This window comes from Delphinus delphis, chromosome 2 (genome assembly GCF_949987515.2).
Source record: "Delphinus delphis chromosome 2, mDelDel1.2, whole genome shotgun sequence".
NCBI lineage: Eukaryota > Metazoa > Chordata > Mammalia > Artiodactyla > Delphinidae > Delphinus > Delphinus delphis.
In genome coordinates, this window is record NC_082684.1 from 105,460,306 (window position 1) to 105,480,077 (window position 19,772).

A 19,772-nucleotide genomic window follows, 5' to 3' on the forward strand; every position below is an offset into this window, starting at 1 on the left:
TTTTGAGATTATTGAGGTCAAATGAAATTTAAAAGTTATATTAAGCCTGTTTATTTCAGATTTTATCAGGAGAACAGATCAGTGAAGGACAGGAATTGTAAGTTACTGGTATGAGGAAGTATGGGATTATTACTACCTTCATGTTATTAATACTATTAACAATAACTCACATTTATTAGGGCTTACTCTGTGCCAGAGACTCATTCTAAGTGCTTTCTTTACAAGTATTACCTCATTTTAACCTGAGAACAACCCTAATATTTCCATTCTACAGATGAGGAAACACAGACATGTTAGGTTGTTTATCTAAGTCACACTGATGATAGTAAGTGGCTGGCTGACTCCAGAGCCCAGCCTTTTTACCGTCATAGCAAGATTACTGGTATAACACTTCTGAGATGGGTAGCTGCTTGTTCTCACTCTTTAGATGCTACATGGCACTCTTATCCACTGTCAGAACACCTGCTCCTTCTAACCTAGAACAGACACTGTGGATTCAGTGATTCCACTAGTGAACAGTGGGGCTGAGGAGCTGTGTTCCCATAAAGAAATAAATTCAAGTTATTAAGTAAAAGCTGCCTTGGTTACAGCAGAAGAGATGTTCAGTTTGGGGCCAGAGAGATCGGATCAGAAAAAGCACCAATGTGTTTTGTCTTCAGCAGACCTGGTTTTTTGTGCACACCTCCAGTTCAAGGGAACTTGATTTCCTATGATGGAGCTAAACATACTTTTATAATTCAAATTAGATTATCAGTGCTTCTGAGAAGTGATAGTCCCCATTTCCCTCAGTTCCCAAGGTGCTGCTAATATCAGCCTCTTAGAGTCTTTTTGCTTTTCCTTTAATTGCAAATGTACAGATTCTTGTAGAAACATAAGGAAATAACAGTCATCAAAAAGCAGAGTCACTTCTTTCCTTTCAGTTCCTCCATAAATATTTAATTTTTTGGTTTGTGTTCTTTTAGCCGATATGTGTAAAGATGCAGATCTTAATGTATAAGTGTGTATACATAAACACATTTTGTGTACGGGGAGAGAATGGTCACACTGCTTATAACCTCTTTTTTATCCTCCAATGTTATTAGTATCTATAAATCAAAAGATTTATTTCCATATCATCATTTTCAAATCTGTATGCTACTCTACTGTGTGCAAAGACCATATTTTTATTTAGCCAAAATCTCCTATTGTCAGATGCCTTTGATTGTGAGCAGTGTTATGATGAGCATCCCTGTTACATATATCTCAGTGCCTCTGCCCAGTCATTTCTTCACAGTAAATTCTTATACTTGGAATGACCTGGTGAAACATAAGCATATTTTAAGGCTTTGGACAAATTTTGTTGTACAGTTTTATTTGTACTCCTCCCAGAGGGTCCCTTTATCTGGATCTTGATTCTTAGGTGTTTAGTGCAGCTCTGTCTGCTCATTCTGGCCCCCCGTTTGGGTAAAAAATGCATCATCCTATGGAAGGGTGGAGGAACCAGGCTTTCTTTTACTCAAGTAACTTGTCTTTTCTAAAGAATTTTTTAAAAGTCCCAAACTATGTACAGTGTTATTTCTAAAATCCCAGCATTGAAAGTTATAGGCCTTTTTCTGGCTATTAATTTTAAAAATGTTATAGTCTGGTACTCTCTTAATTAAATAACTTTGCATGAAGTATAAACATCTGGGACATGAACAGCAGGAGCACAGACTCTTAACTGTTACAAATTCACTTTCCGTTGATTATGTCACCACTTACCTTGACACATAATGAGGCACATCATCTCCTTTTGTGAAAATTGTGTTTATAAAATGCTAAACTATATTTCAGAGTCAGACTGTACCCAAACCTTGGAATTTTTTTTTTTTCAAACAGCTGCACACTAAAAAATTTTACACTGAAGCCTAAAGCCCTAAATAAAAACAAATTTAAACAATTTTTTATTGAAATATAATTCACATATATTAGGATATAAAATTTACCCTTTTAAAGTGTACAGTACAGCGAGTTTTATTATATTCACAAAGTTGTAAAACCGTCACCACTGTTTAATTCCAGAACATTTCCTCACCCCAAAAAGAGAACTTGGTACTGATTTGCAGTCACTCCGCATCCCCTTCTCCCTGCAGCCCCTGGCAACCACTAATCTACTTCCTGTCTCTATGGATTGCCTGTTCTGGACATTTTATATAAACAGAATCTTACAATATGTGGTCTTACAATATGTCCGGCTTCTTTCACCTAGCGTAATGTTTTCAAGGTTCATTCATGTTATAGCATGTAATAAAACACTTTTAGAAAGTGAAACTAATACTGAACCAAGTAAGAATAGGGGTGATTCTTTCTAAATTCAGGTAGTTGAAAAACACAAGAGAACCTGTTAGTCAAAGACAAGTAGAAAGCAACAGGAAAAGAGGACGAAAACCTGGCAGAAGATCAGGGAATAGAGAAATATTGACAGCGAAAAGAAGAATAAAAGTAAAGGAAGGAGCAGAGTAATTGAGCTCTCTGTTGACTGAAATCAGTTTTATGGAGGAGGCTTTTATTTATTTATTTAATTTTTTTTTGGTCTGCATCTGGTCTTAGTTGTGGCGCACAGGACCTTTGTTGCCACGTGCGGGATCTTCAGTTGTGGCATTCGAATTCTTAGTTGCGGCATACATGTGGCATCCAGTTCCCTGACCAGGGATTGAACCCAGGCCCTCTGCATTGGGAGCATAGAGTCTTAGCCACTGGACCACCAGGGAAATCCTGGAGGAGTCTTTTACAATGTACTTTTTACTTAGCTTGAAACAGACTGTTCCGGGATAGAAACAATGCTCCTTTTTAAGGCAGCTACTGGGGTCCAAACTTCCCAGATGTAGATCCCTTTTGACATCTGACAGATTATTTTCACCCAGAGCATCAGCAGATAGTTCTTCCTTCTGAGGCTCCTTTCTTGGCAGCACCTTTGATTCCAAGAACTCCCAGGGACACGTATTTACCCCTACTGTACCTTCTAGATGTTAACTTGCCACAGGCTGGTGTTGAGGTTGGCTTTGTGGATGGCATTTGTTTTACTTATTTTAAACCTCTGCTTATTATCAACTCTGCTTTAGCAGAGTTTATCTGAACTCAGTAGGAAAAAAGTGCAACTGATTTGAATTTAAGATGACTGATGATAGCAGCATCATGCACTTGATTAGCGACTCTTGACTGTCTGTGTCCATGGAGGAAAACAGTAGTATAGGTAATTAAATCTTTTGTTTGACTTTGGACTGCCTGTCATATTCTGGCAACCTTATGTTTTGCTTCTATTACTCCTAAAGATCAAGTTGCTTCTATTTCACACTTACGGTGGGCAAGGAAAAACCACCGTAGGGGGGGAATATGTTTCCATGGATAACCCATAAGCAGACTATGTGATCATTGTGCTTCTTTGAGCATAGATATCATTGTATGGAGGTAACAGTGAAAGTCTCTACCCATGAGCATGGCTGCTGATTGATCATCAGGCCAGAATTAGCAGTCTGATGTTGTTTTATTTATTTAAAACAGAATTTTTTTTTTTAGATTTTTATTTTCTTATTTTTGGCTGTGTTGGGTCTTCATTGCTATGCATGGGCCTTCTCTAGTTGCGGTGAGCGGGGGCTACTCTTCGTTGCGGTGCGCAGTCTTCTCACTGCAGTGGCTTGTCTTGTTGCGGAGCGCGGGCTCCAGGTGCGCGGGCTTCAGTAGTTGTGGCACACAGGCTCAGTAGTTGTGGCTTGTGGGCTCTAGAGCACAGGCTCAGTAGTTGTGGTGAACGGGCTTAGTTGCTCCACGGCATGTGGGATCTTCCCAGACCAGGGCTCAAACCCGTGTCCCCCTGCATTGGCAGGCGGATTCTTAACCACTGTGCCACCAGGGAAGCCCCTGATGTTGTTTTAATAGAAGTCACAGATGCTTTTATAGCTTTTAATCTGCATTTTACTGTAAGGCATTTGCCTTTATGTTCTTAAATTTAGACGATTTTCCTTCTGAAGGACTGGAAACTGTTGCTTTTATGAAGATGTTATAAGTGAGACAAAAGAAATAGAGTTGTTGCATTAAAAAGAAAAAATATGTGTATTAAAAATATAGAAAACCTTTATCTACCCTCCTAGAGCTTAGCTAGGCCATTCTGTAGTGACTGTTACTTTTCAGCTCTTAGAGGTCCCACAGGTTGAAAATAAAGCATGGACCCTAAAAGGGAATATGATTTGTCACCACATGCCTGTTCCATATATCTTGCTTGCTAGAACTGTGCTTCTTGTACTTTAATGTGCAGAAGCGTCATTTGGGCCCGACCTTCCAGAGGTGCTCTGACTCAATAAATCTGGGAAGATAGAGCAATCTGCACTTTTAAAAAAATATATTTATTTATTTTTGGCTGCGTTAGGTCTTCGTTGCTGCATGCAGGCTTTCTCTAGTTGCAGCAAGTGGGGGCTACTCTTCGTTGCAGTGCACGGGCTTCTCTTTGTGGTGGCTTCTCTTGTTGAGGAGCACGGGCTCTAGGAGTGTGGGCTTCAGTAGTTGTGTCTCGCGGGCACTAGAGCGCAGGTTCAGTAGTTGTAGTGCACAGGCTTAGTTGCTCTGCGGCATGTGGGATCTTCCTGGACCAGGGCTCAAGCCCGTGTACCCTGCATTGGCAGGCGGATTCTTAACCACTATGCCACCGGGCAAGTCCGTAATCTGCATTTTTTTTTTTTTTTTTTTGCGGTACATGGGCCTCTCACTGTTGTGGCCTCTCCCGTTGCGGAGCACAGGCTCCGGACATGCAGGCTCAGCGGCCATGGCTCACAGGCCTAGCCGCTCCGTGGCATGTGGGATCTTCCCGGACTGGGGCACGAACCCATGTCCTCTGCATCGGCAGGCGGACTCTCAACCACTGCGCCACCAGGGAAGCCCCGCAATCTGCATTTTTAATGAGCTGTCCAAGTGATTCTCACAATGGAGGTGTAGGTTTTAAGAAACATCAACTTATGCGAATGGGAGTTTGGGGATGGGGAGAGAGAGATGAGTCTGGGTAGTGCTGCCAGAGGGAGAGGGGCAGGATGGGGTGAGGACAGGAGACGGGAAGTAAGAGAGCTCTTAAAAGGAAGTAAAATGCACCAAAGACAAAGCTTCTGTTTTTCAAGATTGCCAAATCCTCTGATGGTTAGAGGTGTTATATAGGAGGTAATTTCTGTTTGTGTACCTTCGATGTGTGCTAAGGTCGTGGGTGCCCTGAATAAAAGTATCTGGGATATTTTAAAGTATGCAAAGGTCAACCTCCCTTCTCTAGGACAGGCTCGAGGATGGTATCAGTCCACTCTGGAATCCAACAGTAGAAGAGGAAGAGAAAGAAGAAAGTTGTATATTTCTAACTGCTATTTCCTCCCACATCTCTCTCTACCCTGAATTCTTATGATGTTGAAGAGTCTTTTGTTTTGCGGGGAGAATTGAAGTCCTGGGAGGAAGTGAGATCCCCAAGGGAAAGAGAAAAGAAGAGGCCTGGATATTCCAGCATTCAATCAGGCAGTATTTACTGGATGCCTGCTATGTGCCAAGTGTCAAGTTTGGCCTTGAAGATACAGTGGAGAAGAGATTGGCACTGTTTCTGCCTTTATAGAGCTTAGAGTCTACTAGGGGAGACAGACACTATCCAGCTAGTTAGGCAACTAATTCTGTAATTAAACTCATGATGAAGACTTCAAAGGAAATATATGAGGTGATATGAGATTATTTAACAAGTGGTTTTACCTAGTTTGAGGGGACAAACTTTAGGGACAAGAGGAAAGCAAGAGCTAGTGAAAAAGCAAAGGTGTAGCAGCCAAGAGGTAGGTAGAGAAAGTGACTGGTATGTTACAGAAACCAAGGAGAAAGATTTCAAGGGCAGATTTCTGGTCATCAAAGTCAAGTGCTGCAGAGATGAAAAGGAAGGTAGGAGCTGAGACTGGTCTTCTGCATACAATGATTTAAACTGTTCTAGAAGAAGTTTCAGGATTAAGAGAGCCAAAGCCAGATTACACGTGGTTAAAAAATGAGAGGGTGGTGAAATCATAAGTACTATAATAGAGCTGTACACTCACTTTTTGGACACGTAACATGAAGTACCTTGTAATGTTCTGGCTGTGTTTGCCTTGTCTCCCCAACTAGATTGACAACTCTCCACAGGTTATAACAACAAACCCAACCGCTAACACTGAATCAGCAGGTGGCATTAGAGTCACCAACTAGAGGTCAGAGACCTCAGATCTGGTACTGGTTCCACCATGTATCTTGCGCATGAGCAACTGTTTCCTCATCTATAAAATGGCTATACCCCTAACTTCCCTATCACATGGGCTGTTGAAAGTGTCTAATAGGACAGTATATACAAATGGATTTTGTGAGCTGAAAATTAGTATTCTATGGAAGATATTGAGAATGTTCAGTAAATGGTAACAGCTACTTAGAAAGTTCTGTGATGATCAGTTTTTTGTTTGTTTGTTTAGATTTGTTCCTTACATTGGGATTGTGACGATCCTCATGAATGACTATCCTAAATTTAAGGTAAGATCCTGTACTATATGTTTCATTAATTTTGGAAACCGTTAAATGGATTACAGTTAAAAGATGGAAGACCAGTTGGATAGTTTCGTGATTTATCATAGTCACAAAGACCAGTCTGTTAATTAACTCTGAGGATTTGTGAGCTTTTAAAAGCTTCTCTGACTTGTGGTTCTGTGTTTGTTTTCTAGTATGCAGTACTGTTTTTGCTGGGTTTATTTGTGCTGGTCCATCGTGAGTAAGAAGTCTGCCTTGCTGTTCCTGGAAGATGCTGTACTTTTTGTTCCTGAATGTTTGGAGTAGATATCAATCTGTGGTTGGTGGAATGGAGAACACATGTTGGCGCTTCTTGGTAGCACTGGTTTGCATTAGTTTATGTTTCCACACCAGAGTACGTGTGGGCGGGTGCATGTGCACCACAGCGTGCACTCGAGGGGACTTTTAATCACAGAATTTCATAAGTTGTCATTGTCATACTTTCGCATTTTTGTACATCAGTGAATTTTTTATATTAAAAGATTGAGCCAAAGCCCCCAGTGTTTGTATTTTGAAGCCAAGCTTCACTTCTAAAGTGCCTACAGAGTTCTGTAAATGACAATGCAGCTCTGCACGAGTTTGAAACTGTCATTCCTCCTTATAATGGGAATGGCATATACTGAGGTGGTCGTCGTCTTAACTTTTCAAAATTTTAAATAAAAGACTTTGCATATCGAAACCCCTTATCCCTGACTTGTGTTTGTTGGGAAAGCTTTTGATATTTGCTTTCCTGTGCTGGTTCTTAGCGCCCTTGGGGAGATACAGGCTTTGATGTGAACAATTCTTCAGCCAAGAAGGTTGTCCTAATACTGACAACTGGTTTTTGTTTGTTTTGTTTTTGTTTTTGTGAAGCAAAAGTAGCCGTTGATATTCGTAAGAAATCTTAGTCATAAAATTGATTCTTCATTAGGGGGTCTCAGATATGTATAAACCCAGCTGGTTGCCGAGAGGTTCAGAAAATTTCACTTTGCTGTCGACTCATAACCTTTTCTACACTTGAGACGTTCTCAACTCTTTCTACAAGATAGTAGTGAGTATTAGCATCTGGGGAGGCATGAGGAAGGTGCTGGAGGGCAAGTGTGCTACTTGTTTTCTTTAGACTCTAATTTGCCTGAACCTGTTCTTGTAGGTGACTGACTTTGCTTTTCTCTAATGCAGACTTTAAGAAGGGAAGGTTTAAAGTAGTAAAGGCAAAGCCCACCTGTGTTTTTTCTTTTAATATTGAGACAGGGAAATAGGGAGCATGGGGTAACTCAGTGTGTTTAAAGCACAAAATACTCTTAATCCTCTCTGTTCTCTTTTTGTATTAGTGTGAAATCTCAAAGTAAGCAAAATGTTGGGCTAAATAAATGGTTTCTATTATTCAACTGAGGTGGAAATCAGCCCGTACTTTAATGCTAATGGAATGAGAATAGGGACAGTTAATCTTTTGAAACCCTCCCCTGTAGAGATGGGCCATCCTAAATTCATTATCCAGGCTTTAGCCTTCAGACTTTGGATATGGGCTCTTAATGATATCAACAGAGTATGAAACTTGGCAAATTATTGCTGACAGGTGCTTCTTGAACCTGTCTTTGAAGTCTGTATCGTGCTTATGTTTTCTCATGAGCCAAGGAAAGGAGAGTGCTGAAATGCGCCCCCCCGCCCCGCCCCTCTCCCACCTCCGTGTGTGGCCGAAAATTGCTGCTTCCTCCATTTTTCCCTCCTAGTAACCTGCAGATGACGGGGTTAATTGTTCAGCCTAAATGGTGCCCTGGCTGGTTTTGTACCAGCCTTTCAGAGACTTCTCTGGGAGAGAAGCAGTGTGTGTTCTCTTGGCAAAGGTTGGGATCCCAAAGTTCTTTGTGATCCTAGCTTGCCAGAGGGTAAACATCCTTGTGCTTCTATCTTCCGCTGTCCAGATTTCTCCTCCTGTTACACTTGTTGGGAGAGAAATGTTAATATTTTCCTCACTTGCATATTTTCACACCCAGTTTTGTAAAATTACTGGTTTTCCTCCTTTGCTGGATGCTCTAGTTTGAAGCAACAGCTAAATTCTCTGAAAAGTAACCAGATCATTTAAAAATATTTCAATCACTCTACTAGCCAAAAATAAAAAGATTATTTGTGGAGACAGGTACTGTGTTCCCAGTTTTTATATTGTCTAGTGCTAAAACATAAGACTTAAAACTGGGAGATTTTATTAGTAAATATAATGTGTTGTGGGGTTTTTTTGTTGTTTTTTTTTTTGCGGTACGCGGGCCTCTCACTGTTGTGGCCTCTCCCGTTGCGGAGCACAGGCTCCGGACACGCAGGCTCAGTGGCCATGGCTCATGGGCCTAGCCGCTCCGCGGCATGTGGGACCTTCCCAGACCGGGGCACGAACCCATGTCCCCTGCATCGGCAGGCAGACTCTCAACCACTGCGCCACCAGGGAAGCCCTATAATGTGGTTTTTGTGGGTTGTTTTTTTTTTTCGGCCATGCCAAGCGGCTTGTGGGATCTTAGTTCCCAACCAGGGATTGAACCTGTGCCCCTGCAGTGGAAGTGCAGAGTCTTAACCACTGGCCCGCCAGGGAAGTCCCAGTAAATATAATGTATTTCAGAGCTCTTTGGAAATGTAAGAAATGCCAGAGATGTTTAATTTGGTGTTTTAATGGAATTATAAGCTCTTTGAGATTTCACAGGGCAAGTGGGAAGTTAGGAGGGTTTAACCATTGTGAGTGAAGGGAATGGAAGAGGAAGAGAATTGATAAAACTTCAAATGAGAACATAATAATGGGATTCTCTGTTGGCTATTAGTCATCCACTCTCATTAGTCTCTACAGCTTATCTCCAAGTGCCTGTCCTCAGTTATATTCTCTCTGTTCCCACTGGACACTTCCAGTTGATTGTCCTGTCTTTAAACTTAAGCTCTTAGCAGTTCCTGCAAGCTTCCCCTCCAAATTTCCACTTTCCTTTGAAGGAGTATTCACCTAGATTTTTTTCATTTTCTTACCATATTTAGTCACTTAAAAGCCAACATCTACCCCTGTCATTCCATTCTCATTGCCATCCCCCGAATCCAGAAACATACTCAGGGGCTCCCTGTTGCTTGTGTGTCTTTATGTCCCAGTTTTCCTGTAACATGGCAGTCTGTACCTATTTTAGATCATTTCCACCTGTTAGTTCATTTTACTACTCCTTTCACCTTTAAAAAGTATCTCTTTTTGGACCATATATTTTGTATTTACTCTACATATTACCTACGTTTGAAGTTCAAACTTTGAATTCGGCTAACGTGAAGCAGCCTTTGCTATACCACTGTTTTCCCTTATGTTATCTTACACTCTCATTTATGCTTGTCTGAGTCTCACTTTCTTCACAAAGTAATTGTTCTTTCTCTGTCACTCAGCATTTGCAGACTTATGCTATTTGTGTTAAGTTTGTGGATCTGGACTCAAGTTTCCTCATCAGACTGTAAGTTCCTCCAGTGCAGGAGCCCCATTTTATAGACACCGTACTCTGTTTTCCCAGTAGCATCTAGCAGCATATACTAAATGTTCAGTATAATCATGCATTGGAACCAGAGGCAGTAACTAAGGGTAGCATTAATGTTGTGCTGTTATTCTGGAGCAGAGCGTATGAATCATTAACGTGATTTTTATTTGCCTGTTATTTAGTAAGTACCTTATCTTGGTCTTGGCCACATTTAAATCTAAAAACTTTTATCTCCCTATGGTTCCATCTAAAACAGCATGTTGCCTTTCTAGAATTTTTGATGTTAACCCTGTTTTCTTCTTTTGTGTGTGTGTCCTTGGTCTCTTCTCGTGTTCTCTTTCTCAGTGGGAAAAATATTGGCATTTGTCACTTTTCTTAGGAAGTGACAGGCTTCTCAAAGAGCCTAGGCTTGGAATAAAGGCTGTTATCCCTGAGTGCATTTCTTAGTCATTTGCATAAGGGTGTTACCAAGTCCTAATAACTCCTCAGGTGTGGGAGCTACCCCAGGTTCTGAGGGTACCTTTGTTATGACATTTATCACTCTGTTGTGCTTCAGAAATTCTAGCTGACTAACTGGATTGTCCTCCTTCCTCAAGATGCTCCTTAGTCAGGATGGCCTACTCAAGCTGTTTTCTGTCCAGGTATATCTTTGTCACTATTCTCCCTTACTATAACCGTAAGTAATACCAGAGAAGTTTCAGAAATAAACAAATATGACTCTTCACAGGTAATTATGGTGAGTCTGGATGTAGAAAGAATTCTGTGTAACCAAGAGGTGTTAGGAACTAGAATATGCAGGGTTTATCAAAAAGTAGTGAGGACATTGCCTTCCAAGTTATGTAGCATTCTAGGCCTTCAGGAATTTTCCAACCTCAGCTCCCAGCAGACCCCAGGTTCTCATACCCTTGATATTGGTCTCACTATACAGACATCCAGTCTTTGCTTACGCTAGGTCTCCCTGCCTGGAGTGCCTGCTCACTTCTCTACTACCTAAAGGCTTTCTCATTCAGGAGACATTTATTGAGCATCTGCTCTGCCAGATTTTGGGTCAGGCCCTGGGGATACAAAGATGAGTAAGGCAGGGTCCCTCCTCTGCCAGGAACTCAGTGCCTTAATAGGGGCAACGTGTATACAAATCTTTCCACATAGGATCATAAGTGCAACGTTAGAGATTCACAGGGAGCTCAAAGAGGGTTTTTTTAATTCTCAAACAAGATCTCAAGTATATAGTGCCTCCTTCTCGGTGCTGCCTACTCAGTACTTTGTTCATCGCCCTCAGAGTGGTTTGTCTTATTTGTGTCCTGCTCCGCAACTAGCTCCTTGAAGGCATTAAGACAGGGCCAGCCTCTAATTCATCCTTGTATATCCCTTAGTCCCTATCACAGTGCTTTTATACATTTTAGATTTATTTATACGCTGCTTTGTTCCAAAAAAGATTTGGAGTGGCTCATAAAGATACATCCAGTACTATGTGATAAAACATAAAACAACTGAAGAATCTGGTGTTGAAATAAGCATGGGAGGAGAAAAGGTTAAAATCAAAGGTTAGATTAGTACCTGCAAGACACATCAAAAGATTCTGTTGTCTGCTGGAGGAGATCCACAGCATCAGCTCTCAGCTCCTAGGGGCTAATGTCTATGCTTCATGGAATGGATATAAAATGGAAATTTTTAAAAACTTGTAATGATACCCGAAGATCAAGAAATTTCTCTTCTGGGACCTCACTGCAAGGACACTGTGTAATGTTATGCAATAATCTCTATATTCATTAGCCTAATGATTTTCATAGAGCTGTTTCAGAGAATGTTCCTTTAGTATAGGTGTAGTTTGGCTACTTCTGCAGAAAGCCACCTCACAAAAGATGAGCTACTCATCTAATCAGCCAGGAACCTTCAGTTAGTTTTCCTGTAGAACAGTGTTCCTTAATCTTTAAAAACTCATGGTCTTTTATAAGAAACACAATTTCATACCTCTTCTCCATTCTGGTAAACCTCCTCTCAGGTCTGTTATATCCAACCTCTTATCCTTAGCAGCCAAGAATATTTTATCTTGCTTTTTCTTAAGTTTGCATTATGAAAACGTTAGTTACTCATTTCTCGTATACAGTTATATTCAATATGACTTTCAAATTATAGATCCTTGTTCTACTAATCTTAGGAGTTTCTGGAATACCACCTACTCTCCATCAAGAATCATTTCTGTAGAACCCTTACTTTAAGTGGCCAGTTTATTTAGATTGCTAAGCTGGATCCCAGCTTTAATTCAAGGAGTCTAGTTAAAATAATTTGTACTCAGGACTTAGATCAGGCAAGGAAGTAAATCAGCTAGCATGAATCTTTGATCAGAGTTGTCAGCCTGACAACTTATTTAAGCAAGAAAAGAGAGAGAATGCTGTATAGAACACGTTTCTTGGAATTGGTCAATAGTTGAGGTGGATACGCCAGCATTTTAGTTTATCAAATGAGTCACAATGTAATAGGCATTTTGCCAAGGCATTTTGTTGACTGTTGTGTCAACACCATGGTCTTAGCTGCTATCCAGGGAATCTTTTTTCCCTGTAATGGGCTTCAGATTTAAAGCAGGCTTTGCTTTTCCTAGGATCCAGCTAATAATACTGAGTACTTAGAAGTTTCCAGTGCTCTGCTAAATGCTTTTGAATTTATAACAGATTTTAATTTTTTCCCCTTTAGTCCTCAGAATAACTCCATTTTACAAAAGAGAGAAACTAGAAGTTAAGAGATTTGCCCAGGATCTTCTGGTCCATGGATGGCAGAGCCAGAAGTCTTGCTTTTATCACCTCACAATGCTGGGTGTCATACCCAGTTCTTCTACCTTTGTAAAATCTAATGAGACTCTTTTATTTGGAATAAAGCCCACAATTGCAAGGCCCTTGGGTATTCTTCTTTAGAAGCCCTAGGTTGTTCTTTCATCGATTTGCTCAGATTAGTAAATCTCCTAGAAATAGGGAGATTCTCAGGCAGATTTCCAAGCATTTAAACCTCTTCGGAGTTTAAAGATCATTTCTTTCAGTTACTGAAATGCCTCCCTGAAGTACCTGCTTGTTAAACCCAAATAATCTTATGAATGCTGGGCCTAGGGCTTCTCACTTCGTTAGGTTTTCATAACTTCCCTGAGCGTCTATGCCATTTAGCTGAGCAGCAGCTGCTTAGCTTAGCCACTGTTGGCATCGTCATCACTTTCTCATTAGATGTATCTTCTCTTTTCTTTTGAATATTGCCTTAAAAGTTTTTTTTTGTATTTTGGCAATTTAAGTTTCTGAAATAGTTCCTTATCAATGGTTAATGTTCTGATATTCTAGCTAGTTCCTATGTGTTCCCTCTGACTTTGCGAAATTGCATCAAATATCCCTGATTCTTTTCTTCCTCTCTTAAAGATTACACTCTTCTCCTGATTCTACAGCCCCTTCCCCTTTCTGAAACTAAAGAGCAGGACCTGAGATACCCCACGATATTTCTCTTTCTCTCTGCAACCCATACAGATGGGATCTGTGCTCAGAGGTTTGCCAGAAGAGTGATTTTACACCATCCTATCCTGAGCAGCTCTAATAGGTTTGTCATCCTTTTTCTCTAGGCTCATTTATGTCTAATTTAAATTTCTGCTTTTTGTTTTCTCTTTTGTCCTCTGTACCTTTCATGTGTTTGATGTCTACACTCTGGTTTTCTCCATTTGTTTAGTTTGTCTGCAGCTAACTTGCTTTTACTTGAGTTAACTCATCTATTAAATGGGCATAATACTAGTCTTTACTACATCAAAATAGTGTTGGTGATCAAAGGAGCATGCATGTAAGTGCTTTTGGAAAACAATAACAAAAAAGATTCAGCTGTGAAAAGACATTATTTGTAATTGATTCCAATTTAATGAAATATAGCAAACAATAATATATATGTCCTTTATTTCGAGCAATTTTTAATTAAAAACATGGTGCAGTTTAAATGTTTTGTTGGTGTTGGTTATAAGAAGATTTGCCGTGTATCTTTCACCCCTTAATCATCTTTTGGGTTGTCCTTTGAATCTTCTCTACATCGTCTGTGAATGTCCTTGAATGTTGTAGAAACCTCAGAGGGTCAAGAGTGAGCTCTGGGGACTTCCCTGGTGGTGCAGTGGTTGAGAATCTGCCTGCCAATGCAGGGGACACGGGTTCGAGCCCTGGTCCAGGAAGATCCCACATACCGCAGAGCAACTAAGCCCGCGAGCTATAACTACTGAGCTTGCGTGCCTAGAGCCTGTGCTTCGCAACAAAGAGAAGCCACGGCAATGAGAAGCCCGCGCACCGCAACGAAGAGTAGCCCCCGCTCACCGCAACTAGAGAAAGCCCATGCACAGCAATGAAGACCTAACGCAGCCAATAAATAAATAAATTTATTAAAAAGAGTGAGTTCTGAAGAGCTTCTCCATGCACGTGCATGTGATTCACTGTCATTCTTCCTGGTGGGAGAGAGGACTTGGGGAACAGGCAGTCTGCAGTTGAGATCCTCATTCTAAACTCAGCCTAGCACTCCATGAGGGATCCGACTTGGAAGTGCTGTCTTGGGCAAGCCCGCCTCTCTGCAGTGCCTGATGCTTCACATTCCTGGGACAGTGTTTGATAGTTGGCTGTGGAGCTGCTGCCCTGATTCTTTCCCCAGGGTCCTCGGAGGCCCCTTTTTTCCTGTGCTAAGCTGACAGATAAAATGATCCTAGGGGCATCTGGGGTCATTTTCACAGCTGTGGTTGGAGCTGCGAGTGCAGGCTATGTCAGGGGAGGCTTGCTTAAGTATAAATGAACCTGTCAGAGCAGAACCAAGGTCCCAGGGTCACCTGCAGAAGAGAGATGAAACTCAGTGCCTGCTCCCTCTCCCCCTTGAGAAATCTAAACCAACTTGATATTTAAATGGGAAAGTAAAACAGGAGTGGGTGTGGTTTAGGGAAAGCAGTATCTGTCCCTGATGACTCTGGGGGCCTGACAGAGTGATCTGAACAGACCCAAAGTCTGATTCCAGTGTGACGTCTGGGCAAGTGACTCAACCTCTGAGCCAGCTTCCAGCTATAAAATGAGAGATAAACCTACCAAATAAGATTTCTTCAAGCATTTAAGTGAGGCGGCACTCAGTACCACCTCCTAATTTCTATGACCGAGGACCAGAGAGGATAGGATGGGTGCTGTGATTGATGCAGAGGAGAGGGAGGGGGTTGAAAAGGGAATGATTATTATGGGAAGGTGATAAGAGCTATATCTGTACACCATGGCTAAGCAGTGACAAGAGTACAGAGAGGTGTAAATGCCAGGGTGGGAGATGAGAAGGAGATTGGGAAAAAAGCCGGAAATGGAATGTCCTTGTCCTGTGTGTCGTGCTTTCTGGGAGCTCAGCATGACAACCAGCTTCTCATACACGCTTCCCCTTTTAAGATGGTGATCCACAGAGCTAGCAGGCCTTGCTGAGCTAGATATGGCAAGAATAATAATAGCAAGTACCGTTTTTGAGCCAGACTGGGGAGTAGGTTCGGTCACAGCCACACTGTGCAGTGTTTCTGAGAAGAGTCCAGGGCTCAGGGGTTGGTCAGTACCCTGCTCCTCCATCATTCACTCCTTTTGTACTCTGTCTCTCTAATGAGATGGTAAACTCCTGTGGGAGCAGGGCACTATCTTTTGTGTCCCTGCCCTCCTGTGCCTGGCATAGTGCTCTGAACATTGGTGTTTAGTAAACATTTAAGCAAAAATAAATGTATTATTTTGGAGCACAGTGTCTTCTATTCATTAAGTGCTGCCACTGACCCAAAACTTCCAAGACAAGTCTGGACAGCTCCTTTGGAGGAGGAGAGTGCTGACTTTGAGAGGGAGTCCTATAGGACTGTTGCTTCCTGCCACAAAATAATTGGGCTAAAAAATGTAAAACTATTAAAAATAGGGCAGTGTGGTTATTGCCATTTTACAATTGAAGAAGGTGAGGGTCAGTGAGGTCACACAGCTTGTATACGGACTCTTGGTCCAGTGCTCTTTTCACTCCCCTGACCCAAAGATCTGCCTCCTGGCCAACTGATAAGCCAGTCTCTCCCAATCTGGGCGCCCATTTGTGGGGGGAGGGTGGGGGAGGGGAGGGCTCGGCCATCCATCGTTCTGCACTCCTACCCTGAGCACCTGCTGTGATTTCCACAGCACCTGGTGAGTGCCGGCTGTGAGAAGGCAGAGAGCTGGGTGAACCCGGTCAGATTCCCCAGGAGGGAAGGGCCAACTGGCATTTTATGGAGCTCCTCTGGTGCCTGGCACTATGCTGGGCACTGTAACGCCTGTGTTACACAGGAGGCATCCTCGCCCCCTTTTCTACCCTTAGAAAGAGGCACAGGGGTGAAGGAACCGCTCGTTGGCCGAAAGCCCTTGGGAGCGGTGAGGGAGGGCCAGGGGAGCCGGCTTTGCCCAGGTCCCCAGCTTGAAGGTGTTGGGCTTGGGCCCGAACGCCCTGAGGAAACGGTGCCCACGTGGGGTTAGGAGTGCGGCCGTGTGGGCTGTGGAGGGGGCCCCTGACCGAGACCCCCACCCAAGGGCTGGCGAGGACAGGAGGGTCGGAGGAGGGCGGGGCAGGAGCGGCAGCGAGCGCGCCGGGGCGGGCTCTTCGGGGCAGGCTCCGCCCCCAGGGGCGCGGGTTTAAAAGGAGGGAAGGCGCGCGTCAGGGGCCTGAGCCGTGGCTAAGTGCACCTGAACTGAGGCGCGGCCGGCACACAGCCATGACCCTGCGGGCGCGGGGCGCGGGGCGCTCGGCTGCTCGGAGGCCTTCTGCTCTTCGCTCTGCTCGCTGCCGGCGCCGCCCCGTTTAGCTGGGATCTCCCGGAGCCCCGCAGACGGGCCAGCAAGATCCGAGTGCACCCGCGGGCAATCTCTGGGCCACCGGTAAGTCTTCGCGGTACGGGCAAGCGCCCCTCACCCTGCTCTGACCCCATTTTCCTTCTCTGGCCTCTCCTCAGCCATGGACACTAGTGTCCAGGCTAGAGGGGACCCTGGAACTCATCTAACAGATGGGGCACTTGAGACCCAGACCCAATGACGGTTAAATCACTCACCCAGCCAGTTTAAAGCAGAGCTGGGGCTGGATCCTAAATCTACCTGCCAGCCCGCCGTGCCCCTTCTCTTAGACAAGACTTTACTGAATCTTCTAACCTCTGGTGTGTCTTCTCTCTGCACCTCCACCTTCCAGACATCTCTTGTTCTCCACTTCCTTCTCTGCCGTTCCCGTCCCTGTTCTAAGCAGACAGCACAACTGGCAGAGTTTCTTCCTGGCCCTGGGGCATCCCACCCTCCTTCCAGCTGTGCCGTCCCCTCCACCCCATCTACCTGCTCAGGAAAAGCTGAGGTACAGGCTTTGCTACCACCCGCGGTCTTTGTAGCTCCTGGTGACGAGGAGGAGGAAGGTTGTGTATCTTCCTGCCATGAGAACTGAAAAGTGAGAGAGATGGGGAGCTTTCCCACTGGGATAGGATCCTTGCTCCCTGACTTCCTTGTGCCTCGGCACCTCCTTTCTAGGTCACGTCATGGGCAAGAAGAGTCTGGAGCCCCCAGCCCATCCCTATTGGGGACAGCTCCCCACATCTCCCTGAGGGACCAGAGACTGCAGCTGAGTCATGATCTGCTCAGGATCCTCCTGCAAAAGAAAGCTCTGGGCATGAGCCTCAGCGGCCCAGCCCCTCACACCCAGGTGAGCCAGGCCCGGGAGAGGCTCAGCCAGGGCTGCCCCTGGATCCAGCATTGGGCTTACGGTGTGAGTGCCCAGCCAGGGTGTGATAGGCCCACCCAAGAAAGTCAGCGATTCTAGGCTCTCCCTGTGATCTAGAGCTCAAACGGAGAGGATTCTGAAGAAAGAAAGCTGACCTTCCCAGCAAACCCCATGGAACAAAAAGTAAGGGAAGACGTTCCCCTCACCCATTGCCCAGTCTAAAGTCACAGCCTGGGATTATCCAGCAGGACCTTCCCCTACCTCCACCCCAGTCTACACAGACTTGCCCCACCCCAGCTGTCCACCTTTGCTGTGCCCTGTATGTGCCTGTTGGGACCCTGAGGCTCAGAGAAGGGATGAAAAGAGTTAGTCAGCAGCTAACACAGAGTCTAGACCTTGTTCACCTTGACCAGTGCTCTTCCCAGTCTCTCGTCTGCCTCAGTGACCAGTGGCAGGGTTTCTCAACGCCAGCACTTGATATTCTGGGCTGGACAATTCTCTGTTGTGGGAGTTGTCCTGTGCATTGTAGGACGCTTAGCTGTGTCCCTCGTCTCTATCCACTAGAGTATGGATAGATACTGTTAGGACAACCAAAAATGCCTCCAGACATTGCCAGAGGTCCTCTGGGGAGGGGACAGGGGAGGGAGCCAAAATCACCCTGGGTTGTAAACCACTGACCTATGGGGTTCAAGGCCCCAGAGTTGAAGCCAAGCCAGCTTTCATCTCCAGCCTGGCAGAGGGGCAACTCCTCCATTCTCTGTCCCTGGCGCTGTCCCCATCCCACACCACCTTCCCTGGTACTTCGTTGCTATGTGAAGAAGGCAGTGTAATGTGGTAGAATGGGGGCTCTGGTGACAGCATGCTGGGTTCATAAGCTAGCTACTTAGTAGCTGTGTGACCTTAGAAATGTCATTTAACCTCTCCAAGCCTCATCTTCTTCATCCATAAAATGGGAACAGTAGTGCCCCTCTCCTCTTAAATGAGACCATTTGTGTCACATGCTGAGCATGATGCCTAATGCATAGAAAGCACTTAGTAAACAGGAGCTGTTGCCAGTCTGTGAGCTTCCTGGCAGCACCAGTGGCTGACTTAACTTTGTGTCCCCCACCATGCCTAGCATATAATATGTACATCTTGAAAGAAGGGAGGGGCATTCCCTACAAAAGGTTCATCCCCAGCCCCATGGGGAACTAAGATCCCACATGCCGCGCAGTGTGGCCAAAAAAAAAAAAGAAGAACCACCAGCCTCTGGAGACCTCAGATGTAAGGGCCAGGTGCTCGGGCTGGCTGAGTCTAAAGGCAGACAATGTCCCCTCCAGGGCCACTGGTCTCGAAGGCCTGAAACATGAAGACCAACTAGAGAATCTCAGAGGAAGCAGTACTTAGCCCTAGTGGGTGGGACTTCAGAAGTGAGGTCTTGGGCAGAGCTGGAGGTGGGGGAGTAAAAACACTGTCCGGCCCAGGGCCAGGCATGGTACTTGGACTTTACTTCTATGATCTCCTTTGACTGTCATGACCACTCTGTGAGGTTGAGGCTGTTATTCTGAGAAAACCACTACCCTGACCCCTCCCAGGCCCTTCAGGGAGAAAGGCACTGGGGGCCTGCCCCTGCCTACCTCTGTGGATGCCTAGCACTTAGGAATGGCAGGATGCCCCTATCTTATCGTATAAGATATCCTAAATATTGCATGGACATACTTAAACGAAAAAAATTATTCGTTGTTTACCTAAAATTGGAATTTAACCGGGCGTCCTGTATTTTATCTGGCGTTTTCCTCTGATCTGCAAATACCCGGTCATAAAACCAGGGTGTATTTGGTCCCTCAGGCCCCGCCCGGAACTGACATCCTGGGAATCCCTGAATTTTCGTCTTGTTTCCAGGAGAGTTTATCCGGAGAATCCCGGACATAGCTAGCTAAGGGTACCGCAGGTCCGCGGCGGCGCTAAGGGACCTCTAAGGCCCCGCCCCCGCGTCAGACCAGGCCGCGCCCCACTCCTCGCGAGAGGGCCGCTCTTGCCCAGGAAGGTTCAGAGGCGGAAGTGGAGTACCGGAAGCGACAG

At 44.4% G+C, this 19,772-nt stretch overlaps 1 protein-coding gene across 3 annotated transcripts in view; it reads left to right on the forward strand.

Moving 5' to 3' along the window:
- The window catches only part of SEC11A (SEC11 homolog A, signal peptidase complex subunit), a 52,418-nt gene extending 44,271 nt beyond the window's left edge, over nucleotides 1-8,147 (forward strand). The window contains exons 4-5 of one of the 3 annotated variants that reach the window (XM_060005369.2): nucleotides 6,459-6,516; nucleotides 6,705-8,147. In XM_060005369.2, the coding sequence (XP_059861352.1) occupies nucleotides 6,459-6,516; nucleotides 6,705-6,755 (109 nt within the window). In that variant the 3' untranslated portion in view covers nucleotides 6,756-8,147. The remainder of the gene's footprint in view (nucleotides 1-6,458; nucleotides 6,517-6,704) is intronic. The other 2 variants (XM_060005368.2, XM_060005367.2) reach the window with 2 other exon arrangements.
- The last annotated feature ends 11,625 nt before the right edge of the window (nucleotides 8,148-19,772 follow it).